The sequence below is a fragment of the Aotus nancymaae genome, unplaced genomic scaffold (assembly GCF_030222135.1).
Source record: "Aotus nancymaae isolate 86718 unplaced genomic scaffold, 86718_ANA_hifiasm-v0.15.2.pri h1tg000051l, whole genome shotgun sequence".
Taxonomy (NCBI): Eukaryota; Metazoa; Chordata; class Mammalia; order Primates; family Aotidae; genus Aotus; species Aotus nancymaae.
Window position 1 is genome coordinate 20,916,565 of NW_026988465.1, and position 21,784 is coordinate 20,938,348.

The 21,784-nt window shown below is 41.9% G+C and overlaps 1 protein-coding gene across 3 annotated transcripts; it reads left to right on the plus strand.

The window, feature by feature from the left end:
- The first annotated feature begins 914 nt into the window (after window positions 1–914).
- On the plus strand, window positions 915–21,232 carry NRSN1 (neurensin 1). 3 transcript variants are annotated; one of them, XM_012458517.3, is made up of 5 exons: window positions 915–1,005; window positions 2,797–2,863; window positions 4,839–4,898; window positions 8,610–8,851; window positions 19,227–21,232. In XM_012458517.3, the coding sequence occupies exons 4-5, from the start codon at window positions 8,633–8,635 to the stop codon at window positions 19,623–19,625; spliced, it is 618 nt and encodes a 205-aa protein (XP_012313940.1). In that variant the 5' UTR covers window positions 915–1,005; window positions 2,797–2,863; window positions 4,839–4,898; window positions 8,610–8,632; the 3' UTR covers window positions 19,626–21,232. The 3 variants fall into 3 exon arrangements, with proteins under 3 accessions (XP_012313940.1, XP_064219103.1, XP_012313942.1); XM_064363033.1 differs by having other exon boundaries at window positions 8,654–8,851; XM_012458519.3 differs by lacking the exon at window positions 4,839–4,898 and having other exon boundaries at window positions 8,654–8,851.
- Window positions 21,233–21,784: the final 552 nt, after the last annotated feature.

The window sequence follows — 21,784 nt, forward strand, 5'->3', positions numbered from 1 at the left end:
CACCTCCTGATGGTGGAATAAGCGTCAAAGTGAGGACTGCAAATACCCAATACTGAAAGAGGTGAGAAGGCTCTTCATTTGGGCAGTGCTCTGCCAGCAGAGAGAAGCTCTTCACCTTGTGTCTCACCAGGGACAGAAAACGTATCTCTGATAGAGTGGCAGTGGAAGAAACACACATCACGTCCCTCTGCCTCTTCATTCATTTAAAACTATGTACAGTCATGCACTGCCCAGTGATGTTTGGGTCAACAGCAGACTGTATGTAAGACGGTGGTTCCGTAAGATTATAATACGGTATTTTTACTGTACCTTTTCTATGTTTAGACACACAAACACTTTCCACTGTGTTCCAATTGCCAAGAGCATTCAGTAGGGTAACATGCTGTCCAGGTCTGCAGCCTACAAGCAATAGGCTCTCCCATATAGCCTAGGTGTGTAGCAGCTGACCCACCTTGGTTTGGGAAAGTGCACTCTATGATGTTAGCAGGACGAAATGGCCTAACCACATATTTCTCAAAGCATCACATCCCCATCATCATGTGGCACGTGACTGTATATCGAACCAGGCTTCTATGGCCAAATCATGGTCTGGGCAGAAGAGAGCTTTGAATAGGCACAGAGGCAGAGAAGGTGCCCGTCCTGGGGAGCCTCAGCAGGGCCCAGTAACCAGCCTTGCAGAGGCCCACGCCAGCTGCCCTCATGGAAGCACCAGCCCCGCGGTGCAGGCAGGAGTGGGCCGAGCGAGCCAGACGCTCGGCCCCGCCCACTCGTCGCTCTGGGCACGCGGGAACCCGGCCCCTCTGGCGGCGGCGGCTGCGGCGGCGGCTGCGCGGGCCTCTGGTGCGCGGGCACGCGGGACGCCCAGCTGTCAATCAGGTGCGGGCCGAGCTCTCCGAGGCGGAGCGGCGGCGGCGGCGGCGGCGGCGGCGGCGATGGGACCCCAGCGAGAGATCTGCGGCTAGGCTGGCTGCACTTGCTCCACGGGTCGGGGGATCAGAGGGGCAGGTAAAGCCACGCGGAGGCCGGGGTGGCGGCTTTCCATGCGCCAAACGTCTCTCTCCAGTTCTTCCTCTCCTCCCTGTCTCTCTTTCCTTCCTCCTTCTTCATGCCTAAATGTTCTCTCTCTCTCCCTCCCTCCCTCCTTCATTCACGTTTATTATATGTGCCCCAATCTCCACGAAAAAATATGCGTATTAAAATCCGTGGAAACATATAAATGAGCGAGAGCCAGATCCATGCTTTGGTGGTTTCTGGCTTGTGTTATATAAGAATTTTGGGGTGGGGGTAGGGGTCACGAGGGGTGTACAGCTAAAAACTTAGGAGTTTCTTTTCCATAAGATAAGAAAAGTTGTCTGTTTTAGGTAAGAGTCAAATATACGTATTTAGAGTTTGGAAAGTTGGTATGATTTATTTTTCAGGCTGAATTGAGCCCCCACTGGCCCTCCCCACTCCTGTGCCATGTCTGAAGATGTTTCAGTGTTTTGGTTGTGATCTCAGGACCTATTTCTTTGTGTTGTTAGAAAGGAACTTTAATGTGGGAGTCAGACAGAGTCTGGAGACCTCAAAGAAAACAGAGCTGGAATTTAACAGCTAATGTTTGCTTGATTGGTTCCTGGCACTGTAACAGAAATGTTTTCAGGACCTTGGAGAGCTCCTTGGGCTCTACATCAGCCAGCCTTTGGTGAAGGGCAAGTGTGGAATCTTCAGAGAAAATGGAGGTGACAGACACAAAGAAGATAAATGTAATTCAGAGAGGAAGAGACAGAAAGGAAAGGAAGAGATACAGATGGGGGTGGGGGGAAAATGTTGAGGGAGGGGGGAAGAGGAGAATGTAGTGAATTTAGTGACCTATGATTGGCTTGTTTTCCTTTGCTTATCCAGATCCAGGAGGCTAATATAATTTGCTGCTTTCCCCAAATCTGCTCACACATCACTCACAAAATTTAAGGAAAGTACATGGGTCTTGAAGATTTGGCTTTGGTCCATATAGGCTGACCCTAGAAATGCTGGAAACTTTCAGGCCTCAGCTAGGCTTACTCACCTAAAGTCTTCAGGTTCTCCTGCAAATTAATGGGGACCTGTTCATCAGAAAGAATTCTTAATGATCCTTTAAAAAATATGGTCCCAGTTATTATCTTATTTCACATAACTAGAGTAATGTAGGAAAGCAATAGCCTTAGAGTTGGCAATGGCTTTTTAATTAAATTTTGCATGGGCACCTGCTTTTCTTAGGCAGCTGGAAAGCAAAATGATCATGATAGGAAGAAAACGGATATAGGAGTAAAACTCAGCCTAATGAGTGAATCATCCAAAGAACCTTACAAAATGTAAAATGCATGCAAACATATCACAAAATATAGTGATTATAGGACTCACATATTTTACTTTATATGACCAAGCACCAGAAAAGATCAATTCTGAAGTATCTAGGAAGCAAGTAACTTTTTTAAATTTAGAATTTATAAAATATAAATGAATCTGTCGAGTTGGTATTATTAACAACATGAAATATAGTTATATCAATATAAATAAGAATAGCATGTGTACAGTGTGTTATAATTTATAAAGCTTTTTTATGTCATCTCATTCACTTTATAAATTATTATGAGAACTCATTGAAAAGCTATAAAATACAGGTTAGACTTTTGTTTTTTAGAAAGCTATCTCAGTTCTCAAACAAGAAGTTCTTTATCAATGCTTTTATCAATATTAAAATGATTAACAGTCATATGAATGGCTTATGAAATTTAGATTTTGATCTGGATTACATTCTGCAGAGATTTTTTTCTTAAATAGGATTGAAGAATGTGCCATTAAAAAGAAAGATCAAGGAGTAAACAAGAAGAAGAAGACGACTTCAAAGGTAAGACTCAAACCTTATCACATGTAGATTCATAAGCACCCTGTGTCTGCATCTAGATAGATAAGAGATTCAAAGAGAATATGGGTTCTTTTTCTTTTCTCATTTTGGCTTTGGAATTTATGTACCTTTCTTAAAAAACAAATCTTGAAGAATTAAAGTAAATGATAACAAGCAAGACAATCTTACATCATTACTCCTTTTTAAAAATATAAAAGTGGTTACATGTCCACTGACTTAGAAGATATTTTTATCACTCAATATAAAGCCACAATCTCTATCACTTTTTCAGAAAAATAAAATATCTCTGAAATAATCCATTGGTAGAAACACGGTTCATGTTTCTAGACCATGTTTACAGAATTTCAGAAAGCCCAATTTAAAAGTGAAAAAGCTGTTAGCAGGCTTTCATGCCTTCCTGCATCCCCTTTGAGTCTGATTGAATCTTTTAAGGAACTGACCTTTCGGCTCAGTGTTGAGTAAGTGGTCTAAATTGTCTATGTGCCTATACCTTGCCTTTTGCAGCACTGGCCCTGTGGAAAAGTGGCTCTAATGGGAACCTCAGTCTCATTATCTCAGAATTATTTTATGGGAGAGAAAAGCAGCATGAAAAATTGAATGATAGTTCAAACAAAATAAACAGAACAGGGCCTGTGCCTGGCCTCACAACTGACTCACACATAGTGTCACAGGAAAACACTCATTCTTTCTGTGCCTCAATTTTCTGCCTCTCTTCTCTCAAGGAGACTGTGAAGACAAATAATATAATGCCTTTGATGTTCTTAGAGTTTCATGAGGCATAAAGATTTATTTCTGTTTCAAGGCTATGAACATTTATAAGGGGAAATAAAAAGTAACTGCATATATTAGACTGAAGCTTAAATTTCCAACACATTGATACTATAGTCTATTGGTACACATAGTGATATCATAATAGCACATGTATGGGTTTGTTTCCCTAATAAAGGAATTATTCAAGGGATTCTCAGCATTTGTACTCCCTTCTGTAGTAAATACCTCTTAATGATGCCCATTTTGTTATGTTTATTGCTTCATGAGTGTGTCTCCTTGTAACTCAAGAGTCCACTGAGGGCAGACATTGCCCCACTCATCTTCATAACTATTATCTATCTCACAGGTGCCTGGCATGTAGAGCTTTAAAAACACTGAAGGAAGGGAAGAATGAGAAATGGAGGACTACTCAGGCCTTCATCCATACCAACCCATGTAGAACTCTAAAGGAAATTTTAAAGTACAGGAAATTCAAGTGGTAAACAGTACAGAAAAAGGTCCTTACCTACATGCAGCTTACAATCTATCATGTATATGATCTATCAGACCATAAGCAAATAAGCCACACTTAGAATATCAGGTAGTAACAAGTGCTAGGAAGATGGTAGGAAGAGAAACATACCTAGACAAGGGTACAGAAAGTAACAGAAGGCTGATGTTTAGATATGCTGATCATAGAAAGCCTCTCAGAAGAATTTGGTAGGGAGTGGCAGCATAATTTTCTTCCCTCCACTGGTCTCTGGGTTATGATAGGTGTGCTGAGTTGGTAAGAGTTGCATATTCATTTAATGTATGACTGTGCATGCAATTGAGACAGTTGCTATGGACAGATTATAAAAAGAAAACCATGGATGGATCCTCATTTATCAGCAAGTAAAGTATCCTTCAGAGAGAATAACAGCAACTCTCTCCTCATAGATAACCAAACAATCACACACAAAAGTTGCTTGTGCCCCATCATCATGGCCACACTGTCAGGGAGGATGCAAGAGGCTCCATTAGAGTGTTTACAGAATGAAGGCTAACGTGGATTGATTTAAATACAATACTAAAGAGTGTGTTTACTCATCCCTTCTATCCATGTACTTCCTGTGATGTTAAAGCTTTCTGTAAAGAAAGAAAGCCCTCTGAAATCTGTTCATTAACTACAGCCATAGATTTAACCTTTCTGTTGTTTCTACTACAGCAATTGAAATACAGACATCAGAATTCTTATGAAACCTTGATCTTTAACTACTGAGCCAAGGTAAAGAGCCTTTGCACATAGCTTCTGTTTCTGTCTCAATTCTAATTTATTATATAAAATTTAATAACTGCCCAGTTTTTATAGTAACCTTTTGAAGTGACCTCACATATCATTTTTATAATATCAGAAGTATCCATCAATCAAATAAAATTCTAAATAACTGTAACATTCTCTGATGTGGGACAAAAAGTTACCGACTTCCCTAGGAGATGTGTGACTCTCTGTTGAGATTTTGTAGGTCCAAAACCATCACTCTAATATGTTATCTTTTAAAATTCATGTTCTTCCAATTATTCTCCTCTAGGAGTGAATTCCAGATAGTTATATGTTTGGGAAGCTGTGTGACACCTCTCAAACCCTTGGGAATCCTATGTTAGGCAACATACATGATACCGAACTAACTCGTTAAGCAAACAACATACATTTAGTCTACCACTAGCAAGTAACTAACCTAACTAGTTATATGCCCTTTTTAAATGAAAGCTGCCTACATACTAGTATAAAGTAGTAAACTGAGCTGTCAATGAAGATATGGAAGGAGGTGGGAAATAGTAAACCTAGTTGTTTGTTCAATAAAAAATGATTGAGTCATTCTGTACAGACCCACAAAAAATCCCGAAAAGCAACATCTGGAAGGAATTAAGATTAATCTGGGCCAACCCTGTTACTTTAAGGATGATGAAACCATAGCCCAGAAAGGCTAATGAGCTTGTCTGAAATCTCCTGACCAGTAAGTTGCAGATCAAAAACGGCATTAGAGTCTATTCTCTGCCCTGTGTAAGTAGCACAAAACAGGCCATGTTCTTGTTCATGTTTTGTGCCCCTGGAGGAGAAAGTAAGGCTCTTTGGAATTCCTTTTCTGGAATGTAGCTGACACATAGCTAAAAATCCATGACTTCAAGTAGAGCCTTCAATCACTCAGGCTCAAAACATTTGTTTTATGATACTTTCTATCTCTTTTATGATCTTACCCATATTGTATTTAACAAAGTTGGACAACTGGGTCTCATCTTATAAAGCAGAAACATTTAACCTGGTATACCGGAAGCAAGCTGTGCAGGGAATGGCTATTATATATCACACAATCAAAGCTCCATCCTGAGAAAGAACAACTTCAGCATCTAAGGAAAAATACCGCTCACTGTTGCTATGAGGGATCTTTTTATTCCTATCATAACTATTTTTGTCCCTTTTTCATGTTAAAGTCTCTGATGCTTTATAGAAAATCTGAAAATATATATTTGGAGGAGGTGGTTTGACTATGCACATATATGATTCAGTCCATACTCCTGCTTCTTATATTAATTGTCATTTTTCATCTGTTCCCTGACTCATGGTGTAACCTTTAGTAGATGACTTTTCTATGCCTCAGTTTCCTAGTTGACAAAGCAGAGTTAGTAATACCAATCCCATCTCCCCTGAGCTGAAATTTGCATTAGAATGCCTTAAAGGAAAATGCCTTTAAAATTATGCCACTTATATGCCAGTGGTAATAGGCTCTTGTTAATCATTTCATTGTATAAGCATTAAATAGAAGGTACTGAAGAGATCATCCTAGTGCTTAATATATTAAAACTAGGTTAATATATTTTTGATCTGCCAGATTTTGCTGCTCCACTCAGGCAAAGAACATTCTAAAAATCTTGACTTTTTAGGAAATCACATCTTTCTAAATGTTTAAAAGCAAATGTGTGTGTGTGTGTGTGTGTGTGTGTGTGTGTGTGTGTGTGTAAACTCTTGCCCCCACCCTGCGCTCTTTCCCTGGGAGATTTCTTTATATGGTAGCTATACCTGAAACAGGAAAAAAGCACAAGCACTAACAGTTAGTTGGTTTTAATTGACCAACAGCTAAAAGTATCAGGTTACTGGTCACCATTAATAGCACCTGCTGCATCATTTTTCTAAGACCAGGGTCATGTTTTCCTCAATTTGACTACATTTTTAACCAAAACTCATTTGTAGCTGAGGACACATATTTAAATATGTTCTCATGGGTTTACTTTGTGCCCACTGGACAAGGAATTGCTGACTATCCCTGATTCTAGCTTTGATTTTAGCCCCATAATTCTATCCAATCAAACTAAGTGGCCACATATAGGCGCTTGATGGGACTGTAGACCATTATTTTTCTTTTGTAGACAAACATTATTAGCTGGTTGCTTGATAAGTAATTGGAAACATTTAATATGCCTCTGTTGGCATGGATTATAGCACAAGCTCTGAGAAAACCTGGTTTAATTGGAAAATAATCTTCTATGTTGTTGCTCACTTTGTCACTTACAGACCATGTCCACACAACTAAACTATCTACAGGATAATTTTTTGGGGAGAAGTCTGATTTATTTGAAAACACAAAAATAATTACCTTCATTTACAGTCAAACGATGGTGTGGCAGCTATATTCTGGACTAAAGAGTTCTTTCAGAATTTTATATTTATTTTATTATTTCCACTTTTTTATATTATACTTTAAGTTCTGGGATGCATGTGCAGAACATGCAGGTTTGTCACATAGGTATATATGTGTCATGGTGGTTTGCTGCACCCATTAAACGCCTTACCTAAGTTTTAAGCCCCACATGCATTAGGTATTTGTCCTAATGCTCTCCCTCCCCTAACTCACACCCCTCAACAGGCCCCAGTGTTTTTTGTTCCCCTCCCTGCATCTATGTGTTCTCATCTATCTACAGGATAATTTAAAAATCCAAACACATATTTCACATTTCCAGCTATATATTTGCTTATATGGAGATCAGAAAGTACAGATGATAACTGGCAATTCCCTTATTCACCAAATTTATTGTCCTCAGTAATTCTTTCTTTTTAAAAAAAAAAACCATGATTAGTAACAAAATCCATATAAATACCTCTCTCTAAGGGTATCGATTAGGTCAAATAAAGTAGAAATTTCCATCTTAAAAAAGCAGAGCCCCAGGCAGCCTACCCAGGACATAGTTTTATTTAACACTTCTCTGAGTTCTTACTTTCACTGGATACTTCCTGGAAAATAATAAAAGGCTGTGTCCACTCTCCATGTTATATTCTAGCCACCCACATGGACAGATGTATCCACAAATAATGACTAAAATATATGGCGCTAGAGTTAGTGAGGTATAAATTATTGGCCAGGCCGTTTGTGATTAATAAAGCATGAGGCATAAGTTGCTCAGCAGCTTTTTAACAAAGCTTTGTACAACTTGACAATTAGTTAAAATGTCAGAGGAAGATACATGAGATTGGAAGGCAAAATGTCGAACTGGTAAGAGTAAGAGTAACACCGTGTAGATTTCACAAGGAAACATGGTTAAAAATCTGAGAGGACAGTTTAAGACAAACTCCAACTTCAGCAAATGAGAATGCCTGCCCAATTCTTTAACATGTAAGTGCAAAGGCGACTGGATTCTAAGAGATTAAAGATTTCTTGTCAAGGCCATGAAAATCTCAGCTTCTTTGTTGTCATTTCTTGTGTGCTTCATGCTTAAATGTGTACCTAATTTATGTGAGCTGTGCTGTTGTGTCTCATTTCATTTATGGAGATGCAGTTCTAGTCATGAGTAGTTAGGGTAGTTTTGCATTAAACCAAAAAGAAGAGCCACTTATAAGAAAGAGGGGTCTTTAAAAGTACCTTTTCTCTAATGAAATGCACATTGTTCAACTAGGTATACATTACTTAGTCTGGTTCTTACCTTTCCTATGTCTTTTGATCCTGAGGCCAAAGCCCGTGGCACTGATCCATGTGGCTGTTGTCATTCCAGCTGGGAAGGATGAGTTCTTGCAGCAACGTGTGTGGGTCCAGGCAGGCACAGGCTGCAGCCGAGGGCGGGTACCAGCGCTATGGAGTCCGGTCCTACCTGCACCAGTTTTATGAGGACTGTACCGCCTCAATGTGGGAGTATGAGGATGATTTCCAGATCCAGAGATCACCTAACAGGTGGAGCTCAGTATTCTGGAAGGTAAGAAAGGAGCATGTGTTTAACTTAGGGGATGAAAAAATTATTAGACATAGTTAATACTGCAGCTGTGGAGGATGAAGAGGCTTAGTACTCTCTGTGATCACTCCTGATGATACTAAATGTATTTTTCTCAGTACATCACTCTTGGTGATACTAAATGCATTTTTCTTCCCTTAGGAAAGAAGAATCCAAACCTTGGGCCAAAGAAAGCCTCTAAACAGAGCACAATTATTGATGAGCAGGTTAAACATAAATAGGTGCAATTCCCATATGAATTATTATTATTGCTACTGTTAATAATGTGCCACTAAATTCACTCACTGGAGGCATTCACAGGCAAAACATTACATTCTTTCAGCTTCCCTTACAGGGTTGTTAAGTATCATTTGACAAGTTGCAACAATTATTAAAAAGAAATCACTACGTATTTAGAGAGAGTTAATGACGAGATGTAGTACAGTGGTCAGGATACCAGCTCTACCTCTGCCAAGTGTGTGATCATGAGGCTCTCTGACCCCAGTTTCCCCAGATGAAGGAGTCTCATTAGATAATTAGTGAGCATCCACTCGGTGCCAAAAGGGTTCAAAGTGCTGGAGTTAAAGTGGTAAACAGGAAAAGAAAAAGTCACCTCCCTCATGGAGCTTACAATCTATCATGGGAAACAAGCTGTAAACAAAGAAACCACATGATAGAATGATAGGTAGTGACAGTTCTGTGGATGACAGGGAGTGATGGATGTGCTGATGGTCGAAGGCTTTCAGAAGAGATGCCATCTCAGTGAATGCCAACATAAGCTGAGGGAACAGAACTGGCTGAACATCATCCTAGACTGGGAAGTGAGTCCGGAAGCTCTGAAATGGAAACAAGTTTGGTGTGTTTGAAAAAGAGCAAGAGGTGTCTACTCTGGTTGGAGTGGGGTGAGAAAAGGGACAGGTAATAAATTAAGAAAAATAACAAGGCACAGATGACTTATGTAGAGCCTTGTACACCATAGTGAGGACTTGGGTTTTTACCTCGAGAGACATGGGAAGCCACTGGAAGATGGTAATTAATTTAGAGGATGTTAAAGTACGCAGGCAAGAGATGCTGGTGGCGTTAAGGGAGGTGGTGAAAAGTAGTCAGATTTAGCTAAAGGTTATGCCTATTAGACATCCAAGTAGGGATCTCTAGTGGCAATTTAAATATATAATCTACAGCTCGTGGACTGGGAGTTACTGACACACAGAATCTATACAAGGCACTGGACTTCTGAGATCATCCAGGAGGAGAATATGGCTGTAGTAGAGAAGAGGGCATTTGGGATGTTCCAACATTTAGAAACTAAGAGACGGAAGAGGCTTCAGGAAGGGATACTGAGAAGGTGAACCTCAGATGATGCCAAGGTCTTCCCCCAGCTCTAACAATCTGTTTCTCCCAAAAGATTCCAGAACTTTTTGACATAGACATTGACATAAAATTGCAACTTACTGGCCATATAAGAAGAGGCGTATCAGGACAGGCGTATGAGGACAAGCATACGACGAGAGGCGTACGAGGAGAGCTGTACGAGGAGAGGCGTATGAGGAGAGGCGTATGAGGAGAGGCGTATCAGGAGAGGCGTATCAGGAGAGGCGTAGGAGGAGAGGCGTAAGAGGAGAGGTGTATCAGGAGAGGTGTAAGAGGAGAGGCGTATGACGAGAGGCGTATCGGGAGAGGCGTACGGGGAGAGGCGTATCAGGAGAGGCGTATCAGGAGAGGCGTATGAGGAGAGGCGTATGAGGAGAGGCGTATCAGGAGAGGCGTAGGAGGAGAGGCGTAAGAGGAGAGGTGTATCAGGAGAGGTGTAAGAGGAGAGGCGTATGACGAGAGGCGTATCAGGAGAGGTGCACGAGGAGAGGCGTATCAGGAGAGGCGTATCACGGGAGGCAGTAGAACATAATAATTGTGAATATGAATTCTAACCTCAGACTTCATGAGCTCGAATCCCAGCTCTTCTGTTTAATCGTTCTACAACCTTGAGCAAATTAATTGGCCTTATGGGGGCCTCTAATGGTGATACTTACAGCACCTACCACATAAAAGATGTGAAAATTAAATGAGATAATATTTACAAAGAGCGTAACACTGTCTTGGTATGTACTTAATAAGCATTAGCTATATTAGCTACTATTACTGGTTGCTGTAAAAAGCACTGGGTTCTTAAATGGAAAAAAACTTGAAATAGAGTTTATAAATAAAGTATTAGTTAACACAGTTGTTAGCAAAGATAACCCAAGAGCCGAATGTGTTCCTTCAAAATCATATTCTTGTCACATATTCTGCATATCAAAACTGGTCAAGTCAGCATCCTTGCCCTGTAGAAATCTCACCTCTGATGAATCCTTACTGGCCTTAGCCAATGAAACGCACAGCCAAACTCGGCACGTCTCGTATTTACCCAGATAGGTGGGTGCTTGTTTCCCTATTTGTCAAAGAAAAGGTATTTGCCTGACAGATCTATTGTGCCAAGAGCCTGAAATGCCACTGACACACAGAATATTGTACGTGTTCATGGCACTCCAAAGCACTGGTTATGTGATTCATGAAGCTGTAAACCCATCAAATAAAACATATGGGTTATGCGTTTAAAACACAGAACTCACAGCAAATTACCAACCCCAGAATTCAGATTTCATCAATTTCTCCATTCTATTTTACACAATCAAGATCCAAAAAATATTTATTTACTGTAGCACTGGAGTCCCAGATACGTATCTTAACCACAAAACAAGAAGCCTAGCATCAACTTGACTAACCTAGGAATTCACTGTTTTAGAGACCTTATCTCTACCAAGGGATAAACCAAGTGTTCCTGGGTTTCCTCCTAGGGAATATGAGTGAATTCATTCCAACGGATTTATGAAGTGCTTTGTACCAACACAGGAAAAGGCACCAGCTATGCTCATGCTTCTATTATGATTTTTTTTTTATGTTGTTTTCTTTTATTTAAATTGCATCTGTAGGTGGCTCAGGTTGCCCACTTCTCCTTTGCCTGCTTCCACTGTAGTGCTGCAAGGGTCATCCTGGCCTCTCACCAGGGGCTGAGCTCACAGTGCTTTAGCAGGACTCTGTCCTTGAGGCAGCTTTAAGCAGTGGGCAGCAAGACTCAATGAGAACAGAGATTGGAATCAAATGTGTCTGAGATAGAATCTTTATTGCATGTATCCGCATAGCATCTATTTCACCGTATCATTCTGCCTTTCTTTCTCCAAATATGTAGTTGTCCAACATGAACCAGGCTATATGGGAGGCTCTGGGATTCTGATGTGTATAAGTTCCTCTTTTTCAGAGGTGAACAAATATTGTTCTTCAAATATGAAGATCTTTTCTTCACCTCTGAGTAAGATACAGCCCTTGACCTGAAGGAGTTTGCAGCCAAATAGGGGAGGTGGCCACGTACACAGATTGTTATAATGCAATATACTAAATGCCCCACTTAAAGCAGGCACAGTGCTTACCGGGAGCACAGGGTTTGAGGGGTAGGGTGGAGCCTAGGGAAGAAATGGCTCCAAGAGGAGGTCGCATGTGAGCAAGCAGGAACGGGGTATCCCAATAGAGAGAAAAGTGTTGCAAAAGCTAAGAGCCATGGGAGAGTACAGCATGTTCAGGAGGCTGCAAAGAGTTGCCTGTGGCTGAGATAAATGTTCGAAAGCTGAAGAGTCAGGAATTGAACATGAGAATGTATACAAGGGCCAGTTCACAGAAGACTCTGAAGGGCTATGTAATAGAAATGTCTTCAGAGTCTTTCAGCTTGAGTACAGTGAGGGGGCATGATATTCAAACTAGGCTTTCCTAGGAGGGATGTCATGATCAAGTGTAAACACACACACACATAGTGCCACATACTTACTCTGTGTCTCAAAAGTCCTAGGTTACTGTATGACTGCCTCAGACACTTCTAATTTATCCCACTGCCTGCAGCTGACGCCCTCCATAAAAACCGATGTAACATAGTCCCATCACCCATTGCTGCTGCTCCAAAATCAGTCAGGCCATGTTGGAATTTTTTTTCTTATCTTTGCCTTTGACCTTGACTAAGGCTGTTGCCACTTGATCGTCCATGCAGCAAACACCGCCATATGCAGGTGCGAAACCAATGGGAGCACTCTTCCCAGCCCTAGTCCTTCTCTTCTCACCTCAGGGTTATCTTCTTGCCTTCTCCTCAACCTGTCTCAGAAACTGTAACAGCCTGTGTCAGCGGTTAATGTGTCACGAGGGCGCTCGATGCTGATGTGCAGGTGCAGGGCATGACCGCCTCCTCCACAGCCTCACTAACTGTGAAGGTGACTCCGGCCCCTCTCTTTCCTCTCAAGACCCAGGTTAAGTTCTTCCCATCTGTCCTGACCTCTCCAGTTGCCCCTCTTAAGCTAAGTCAGAGTTTATACTTAAGTCTTTGGATTTTCCTTCAAAGTTTTGTTAGATATTAAGAAGTTTTATACTGGAGATGAGAGGAGCTGTGGAAGACTCTTCTTTTTAAATCACAAATAAATGTTGCCTATATTTGTCATGTACAACACGTTGTTTTGAAATACATATACAATGTGGCATGACTACGTCAAACTAATTATGCATTATCTCACATACTTTCTTGTGGTAAGAACACTTAAAATCTATTCTTTCAGCAATTTTCAAGAACACAAGACAGTGTTATAGACTATAGTCACCATTTTGTCCAACGGGTCTCTTGAATTAACTGAAATTTTCTATCTTTTAAACAAAATCTTCCCAAGCCTTTCTCCCACTCCCTCCCAGTTCCTCTCTACTTCCATGATTTCAACTTTTTTAGATTTCACATATAAGTGAGATCATGTGATATTTGTCTTTCTGTGCCTGGCTTATTTCACTTGACTTAATGTCCTGTGGAAGACTAGAAGAGAAGCCATGTGGTACAATTTCTGTTTATAAAAGATTTCGCAGCTTGCCTTTGAAGGATGGAGTGATGGAGATCATCAGACACTGTTGCAATGTTCCAGGCAAGATATAATAATGGTCTGTGCCATTCAAGTGGCTGCAGTGGACAGGACAAAAAAGATTCGAGAGATGCTTAAGAGAGAGAGTGACGAAGATTTAGTGTTCCACCACTCTGACTGTGAGGAACAAGTTCATGACTGGGCGGATGGGAAGAACACAAATCGAGAAATTGGGAAGGAAGTTGCTGAGCACCATTTTTAATTTTTTGGGTTTGAGGAGCGTTTGGGACATTTTTCTATAGATTCCCCTGTTGGTTATCAGAAATGTGGTCTAGAGCTCAAGACAAAAATCCAGGCTGGAGTTGGCGGTTTGGAAGTCATTGGTAACAGGTGGGAGTTGAAACTGCAGCTTCCAGTTAAACCCTAAATAGAACATAGTGAATAAAAAGAGGTGGAGGTCAATGGTAGACTCCTGAGCTAGGTGTGGTGGTGTGTGCCTGTAACCCCAGAGGACTCAGAAGGCTGAGGACGGAGGATTGCTTCAGGCCAAGAGTTCAAGGCTGCAATGAGCCATGCTTGCACCGCTGCACTCCAGCCTGGAGGACAGACAGTGACCCTGTCTCTAAAAAAGGTGAGAAATGGTGGAATCTTGGGGAACACCAATAATTTACGAAAAACATCCAGCAAAGTAGATGGAGTGTGAGTTGTTCGGAGCAGAGATACACAGAGGAGAGAGTGTGTCAGAGACAGCACAGGGAAGGGCTTCGAGAAAGTTTAAGTGTTTCATATCAATGAATGGAGAAGATTTAAGTGAGCTGAAGTAAGAAATTAAGTTTGACATTAAATTCGACAATTAAGAGGTCCTTTGTAACCTCAGAGAAGCAGGTTTAAGGAAATCGTGGAGGACTCGGTGTGGCTGTCAAGGGTAGAAAGGACTTTGAGCAGTAGGAAGAGAGGGGACGCAGGGCTGGAGAACTGCTTTCAAAGATGGAGGCAGTTGAATGTGTTTATGCACTGGAGGAAGGAATCTCTGTTAGGTAGAAGAGCTGATTTGATTTCACTGTCCAGTTAAAGGCTCTAGGACGACTGTGAGGTCAGGCTATGGAAGGACGTCGATCATCACCAGGCATCAGTTCTTGCTTCATAAAGCTCAGTGTCAAGCTGAGGCAAGCAGGGACCGAGGAGCTAGAGTCAGCCCCCGCTGCTGGCAGACATCACGCTCAGAGCTCACGTCCTGCTCAGGAGGGGTCAGCACTGCCCTCAGGGCTGATGCAGAAGAAAAAGCCCATCTTTGCTCTTGATGCAGTTCCCCTAAATAACCTCTAACCCAGATGGTGCCTTGCACACGCAGCTCCATCCAGCATTCCCCGCACGCCAGGGTGTTCTTCCTCTGCCATGCAGGTTCCTGCTTCCAGCAGTCATTCCTGCCTCCTCTCTGCCAGAACAGCTGTGCGCGACTGCTGCCAGCTCTGTCTATTGGAGTAAACTGCATTTTCAGGCCTCATCATCTCACTGGGATACAATGAAAGGATGCTGGTCAAAATAACAGCAGTCTCTGGCCTGTAGCCCCCACCGGCAGAATTTCTGGCATGGAAATAAGTTCTCCTTCCTCTCCAACTTTCCTTTCCAGCAGCAGGAACTGGGTTTTCACACATCCTCCCACAGCCAAGAGTGGAATCGGAAGTCACAGCACAAAAACTGTCCTCGCTGCTGTTTCGGGAGTTTGTCACCACCAGGAGAGGCCCTTCTCTGTCACCACTGGAACTGGCCTTCCCACCCCAAGACTCCAGGCTGCTCCGCTGAGCCTGAAGGAGGACCCTCCCAGTGCACTCCAACTCTTCTGTATGGCCCTCAACAGGGCTGCTTTGCTTCCTCAGAACCTTAAACAACCTCTGCATTGCAATTTTTTGACTCTCTCAGTTTGATAACCCTCTTTCTGTTAGACCTGGGATCACTTCGACTTAGAACTGTGTCCAGAGACAATTTTTATGATATTGTGTGAAGTCACTCCCTCAATTTTTATTCCTTCCAGTACTCCAGCATGGTACCAGGACTAAGCCAATGTATGCCAACTGCTCTTCTCACCTCCCCTATACTCTGTGAGAGGGTTGGAAGCAGCCTACTCATGACTGACTCCTTCACACCTAGCATCCAGAACAGGTCTGGAATTATCCAGTGGGTGCATCTCTTGGAGATTCTCATTAGGGACTGGCGTTGAAAGCACCTTCAGAAGCCTCGACATCAGCTGTTCACTATGCTGCTGTCCCAGTACAGAGGGCGAGCCTCTCTCTGATTCTCCGATGTCAGTGGTAAGGGGAGCAGGCTCAGAAAGGCCAGCCATGTTCCAGTTCTTCAAGTGAGCAGGAATCTGCCATCTGCAAGCCATCGTTTGCCTTTTAGCTTCCAAGTGAAAGTCCAGGAGTGGATTTTCATTGAAAGCACTGCTCAGCTGAGGAGCAGACTACTCTGAGAACCAACCACCTGCCTCTGTGTTCAACTGGTGGTTTATGTTAGGCAGGCAGGGCTGTGTATTGAGTGTCAGGCTGGAACAGAGCTGTGGGAGGCAAGACAGACACACAGTGGTCTCACTTGTTGTTCAGAATCTCAGAAACTGGACAGATACCTTTTGGCTACCCTCAAGTTTTCAGAATTAATGCCAATTCTTCAGCAGGCAGTAATTTAGTGACACAGGAAGCATGTCATCATGGATATTTAATTTCACATGTACTTTCAGAATTTTCTGATGTGAGTCATTTTCTAAAAGTTATAAATAATGGTTAGTCTTGGAAGGTAAATGTACTTGCCACCATTTTTAGAAAAATGTAGAAAGCAATCCAAAATGTTATCTTACAGCCCAATTTTTCCTGTGGTACTTATATCTTACATAGAACAGCTTTTTTTTTTTTTTTTTTTTTTTTTTTTTTTCCAGAGGACATCCTATTGACTCTCTCTGATTTTCAGTTTTCTTACAATGTGACATAATGGAAATTTGTTCACATATGGTGGCTAAAACTCCTTTGAGGTTCAAATAAAAATAATAGAAAGAAATATACAAAATAGTAACTGGTGAAGTATTACGGGTAGAAGAAACATCACGGGTAGGAGGATCACACACAGATCTGGATTAGAACTGGTCACACCATCTGCCGTTTATGGGACCATCAACTATACTTCTTTTTCTTTTTTTTTTTTTTGAAATGGAGTCTCGCTCTTGTTGCCCAGGCTGGAGTGCAATGGCATGATCTCAGCTCACTGCAACCTCCGCCCCGCCGGGTTCAAGAAGCGATTCTCCTGCCTCAGCCTCCCAAGTAGCTGGGATTACAGGCATGCCTCATCACATCCAGCTACTTTTGTAATTTTAATAGAGACAGGGTTTCACCATGTTGGTCAGGCTGGTCAAACCCTTGACCTCAGCTGATCTGCCCACCTCAGCCTCCCAAAATACTAAGGATTATGGGTGTGAGTCACTATGCCCAGCTGAACTATCCTTCTTTAATCTTATAAACACACATAAGATTTCTTATAGGTGAAATGGGAATAAAAATACCTACTTCTCATAAGATGCTTGTGAGGATTAAATGAAAAACACATCTAGCACTAGCCCAGATCATAACAGATGTTCAATAATTCCAGTTACTTTTTTGCTAGGGTGATAGATTTGTGAATATGTTTTCCTTCTATTAGCCAAACCTCCTTTATCACCGTATTATCTCAAAAATTTAAATATTAAAGAGTAAATGATGTTATGTATCTGGTTATTTTCCTAACCTTGTTATTCTAACTAAAAGCAATTAAGAACGGAAGGAAATGAAAAAATGTGTTTAAAAAGTAACAATGCTAGCTGTTCCTTAGTCCAAGTGCTGAGCAACTGTAATACTGTTACCAGTGTAGCATAACAATTTTACAAGTGGTGTCTTTCCAAATGAGAAGAAGAATAGCTACTTACTACAATTGGTAACTTTGCCAGATGCAAGGCTAAGTGCTTTTATGCACAGTCTCATTTAGACCTGGCAACTCCTCTATGAGGTAGGTATTATGAGCATTTGTCATTTTATAGATGGGGAAATGAATGACAAGAGCTTTTATGTAACTTTCCTTCTATGATTCAAGTGCTAGGTAGTGGTGGTAGAATCCAAGCCTGAGTCTATTTATTCCAAACCTGTGAGCGTAGCCACCAAATGGTACATCATTTCCATCTTTAGTGTGTGACATTTCACTGGAACTTGACCTAACACAGTTTAACCTCCACCTGCCATTCTGCGCACTTCCTAGCACCTGCACAAGTACAGCCCAAATGGCTACATGTGAGAGGAGAAAGAGCACTGGCCTGGGGATCAGCTCTGTGGCTTCTAACCCTGCCTCTGCAGCTTGCTAGCTGTCCATCTTTGGCCTATAACTTACCCTCTCTGAGGCTACATTTCTTTACCTGTAAACTGGCAATTAAGGTTCCTTCTCTGCTTACTTGGAAAAGAGGTGAGTAGTTACAAAGACTGTCCATGCCCTCCAGCCAAAACTACTGGGAACGCCGCTCTATGCTGATGTATGTATTACTGGAGTTGAATGTATTACTCATTAAAGTGAGAGAGAACGTCACCACAGGAGACTGTAGGGCATTGGAGTCTGAGAGTGTTAAAGAAAGTATAATATTATAGGATGTGGGCTCTGGTTGGGTGCTTTCAGGGAGGGGCTAATGAACCAAGAGTTCATTCTGAATTGTTAGGGACAGTGCTATGACTGGATATCTTAATAAATCTTATGTATAGAGAGGGCAGACTAGAGTAAGACTAAAGCTGTCATGGGTAAAGAAGTAGCCTTCATTCATATTAGCCAGGAGAAGGGGCCATGTGGCCTTTTGTGATTTTATAGGGACCTTGTTTTTGTCTGTGTGTAGAAGAAGTGATGAAGGGCACTGTGTTTTCTCACTACATCATGGTTCCAGAACGAGCATGTGTTACTGTTCTGTGAGATGGTGCCTGGCAGAGCAGCATGGCTTTGCTCTGAGCTCCTAGCCAGCTTCTACCAACATCGAGGCCTAGGGGACACAGCAGGGCAAGCTTCTGGATATCAGGGCTGCTTTTCTCCCTCAAGACCAAATGAGACAATGTAAGCAAAAGAAGCAAAATAAAGTTTTGTCAATTACAAAGCATTATGAAAATTTTACATATATATTATATATATATTACATATATGTGTGTATATATATATTATATATGTTGTATATATATATATAAGACTGAATGCTGAAGTTTTCGGTTGGTATTAAAATTAGAAAAAAGATCACCTTTCACCTTTTACAATTGAAAATGAAGTAGGTGTTTCCTGCAAATTTGGGGTAATAGAAATATTCACTTCTCTCAAGAAACAAGACAAGTGCTGCCCTTGAGGGCTCAGGGCAAGCGGAAGCATCCTCCTCACTCAATCTTGCTTCTGTCGTTATCTGCCTCTAGGTCGGACTCATCTCAGGTGCAGTCTTCGTGATCCTCGGATTGACTGTTCTGGCAGTGGGCTTTCTTGTGCCCCCCAAAATCGAAGCATTTGGTGAAGCCGATTTTGTGGTGGTCGACACGCATGCTGTCCGGTTCAACAGTGCTCTTGACATGTATAAGCTGGCAGGAGCCGTTCTCTTCTGCATCGGGGGCACATCCATGGCAGGGTGCCTGCTGATGTCAGTGTTTGCAAAGAGCTACTCCAAAGAAGAAAAATTCCTCCAGCAGAAGTTTAAAGAACGAATCGCAGACATCAAAGCCCACACCCAGCCCGTTACAAAAGCTCCGGGGCCAGGAGAAACGACGATTCCAGTCACTTTGTCCAGGGTTCAAAATGTCCAGCCTCTATCGGCAACCTGAAACCTTTCCCACCCCAGTTCTTCTTGTCTGATTTATGCCTGTGGTTAAAAGCAGCAGGCCGGTTTTTGAGAGGAAGAAGCTGTGGCATGGACTGCCCCTAGGCTGTGTTTAGCTGTGGGCAGCACACTGGGTGGACTCACACTTGCTCAGTCCAGGCGGCTCTGGTGGAGGTCAGTGCCATGCCTAAGTCTGTTCACGTGCATCCAGCTGCTTAAGACGGGTGCTTCCTCGTGCCTGGCCACCAGGAGACCCCTGGAACTCCTCTTTCATAGATTGTGACTCTGTGTTATTTTCCATGTTATTTGAAAGTGCCGAACAGTTTAGACCAGCTCACCAATGGCTAATGTGGTTCACTTTATTTTCTAATGTTGGTTTATCTAATCTTTCCTGCGTGGTGCTGTCTTCCATTCCTGTCTCACTATGTGTAAGATTTTGTCATGTGTGTTCATAGAAACGTGGAATTTTCTGATTTTGATCTGAATATGTCTTTTAACTATATCTTGACATGAGGTTCCTGACATTGAATACAAAGTTATCAGCATTCACAAATCTTTTTTTTTTCTCCATGTTTTTTTTTCCCTTTGAGATGAAGTGCTATTCTTTTGCCCAGGTTGGATGGAGTGCAGTGGTGAAATCATAGCACACTGCAGCCTCGAACTCCTGGGCTCAAGCGATCCTCCCACCTCAGTCTCCCAAGCAGCTGGGACTACAGGCACCTGCCACAACCCCCAGCCAATATTAAAAAAAAAAAAATTTTAGAGGCAGGAATTTGCTATCCAATTTTTTTAAAAAAGCTAAAATTGCCAACTTTCAAGTCTTGACAAAAAAATTAATTTTAAGAGAGTCTATTTATGCAGTGTTCCAAAGTACTGAATTAGAAACCAGGAAATTTTAGTTTCTTCTACTACCTGTGTGATCTTGGGGAAATTATTTAACCTCTCAGACCTCATTTTCCCCTTCTGTATAATGGGAGTCCTGGATCATAATATGTCTGCGCTCTCATCACTCAAACATCCAAGATTCCATTTCTGTGGAATCTCGTTGTATCATCGAGTCTCTCCCCAACAGATGTTTGTAATGTTTTGTGGCTCTCACGCATGGTGGGTTCTTTCAGAATTAGACTCCTGGAAAGCCACTGTGTCAGCAGACTTCACACTATCTACCCTTAAATAGCCAACCCCAGCAATGTATACAATGCCGTCATATTTTTATAAAAACACAAGTAAGCCATCCTCAAATAAGGAACCCCTTGGTAGATATTAACCTTAAAAAGGGGCTTTGTTCTCAAACAAGATGCTTTGTGGTCCAGCAAGACGTTCATCTCATCCTTGCACTTTTGTTGAATTTGTGGATTCAGAGTAGACTGAGGAAAATGGAAAATATGACCTTGGTATTTTCTTAGAATTGTACCACCTTAGAGCCATGTCTTTTTTTTTTTTTTCCTTCCTCCACTGGTTAAATAAAATATGTGAACGAGCGGAACCTGGACTGCATTGTCATTTCTTCAGTGTAGTTATTTTCTCTCCAACATGTAATTTTCCATTCTGAGACTGAATAAGCTCTGATGTTTTCCCGGCTAAATGGAAGAATAAATGAAGCAATTAGTACTCTTTGTGCACAGTGTTTATTTTGCACAGTCCAGCATAAAACACAGGGCAAATCAGTATCCTCAGCAAGGATCATTGGCCAGATTTTGGAGAAATCGTTCCAGCTTCCTCAGGTTCTCTATCTTCCAGTGGAAATACCATTTTAATTTCATTCTGTAAAGACTCATCCAAGCCCCGAAGCATCTGCTCAAGGCAACATTGTTTGAAGCTTTCCCTGCTTGCCTCTGTCTTGCGTACCAATGAGTCTTTGAGGACGAGACTTGAATTGTAAAAACCTCCAGAATGAAAAATTATGGCTGGTGGGGCTTGGAAACTTCTAGGTACAGACATAATAGCAACTATTTAAAAGGCGGCTCTATTCCTCAGATGAAGGCCTAAAAGAAGCCGAGGTGGTTACAGTAGGAGCTGGGTCTGGAAGAGCAACTCAGCACGCCCTGTCTTTCCTGTTCAGCCCAGGCTTCATGGAAGCAGGTACTTTGTAAGGACCCTTCCACCCCATGAGGCAAGGACTGGGCATTATTGTGGCAGAGCAGAGAAAGGTGGCTGAACCGA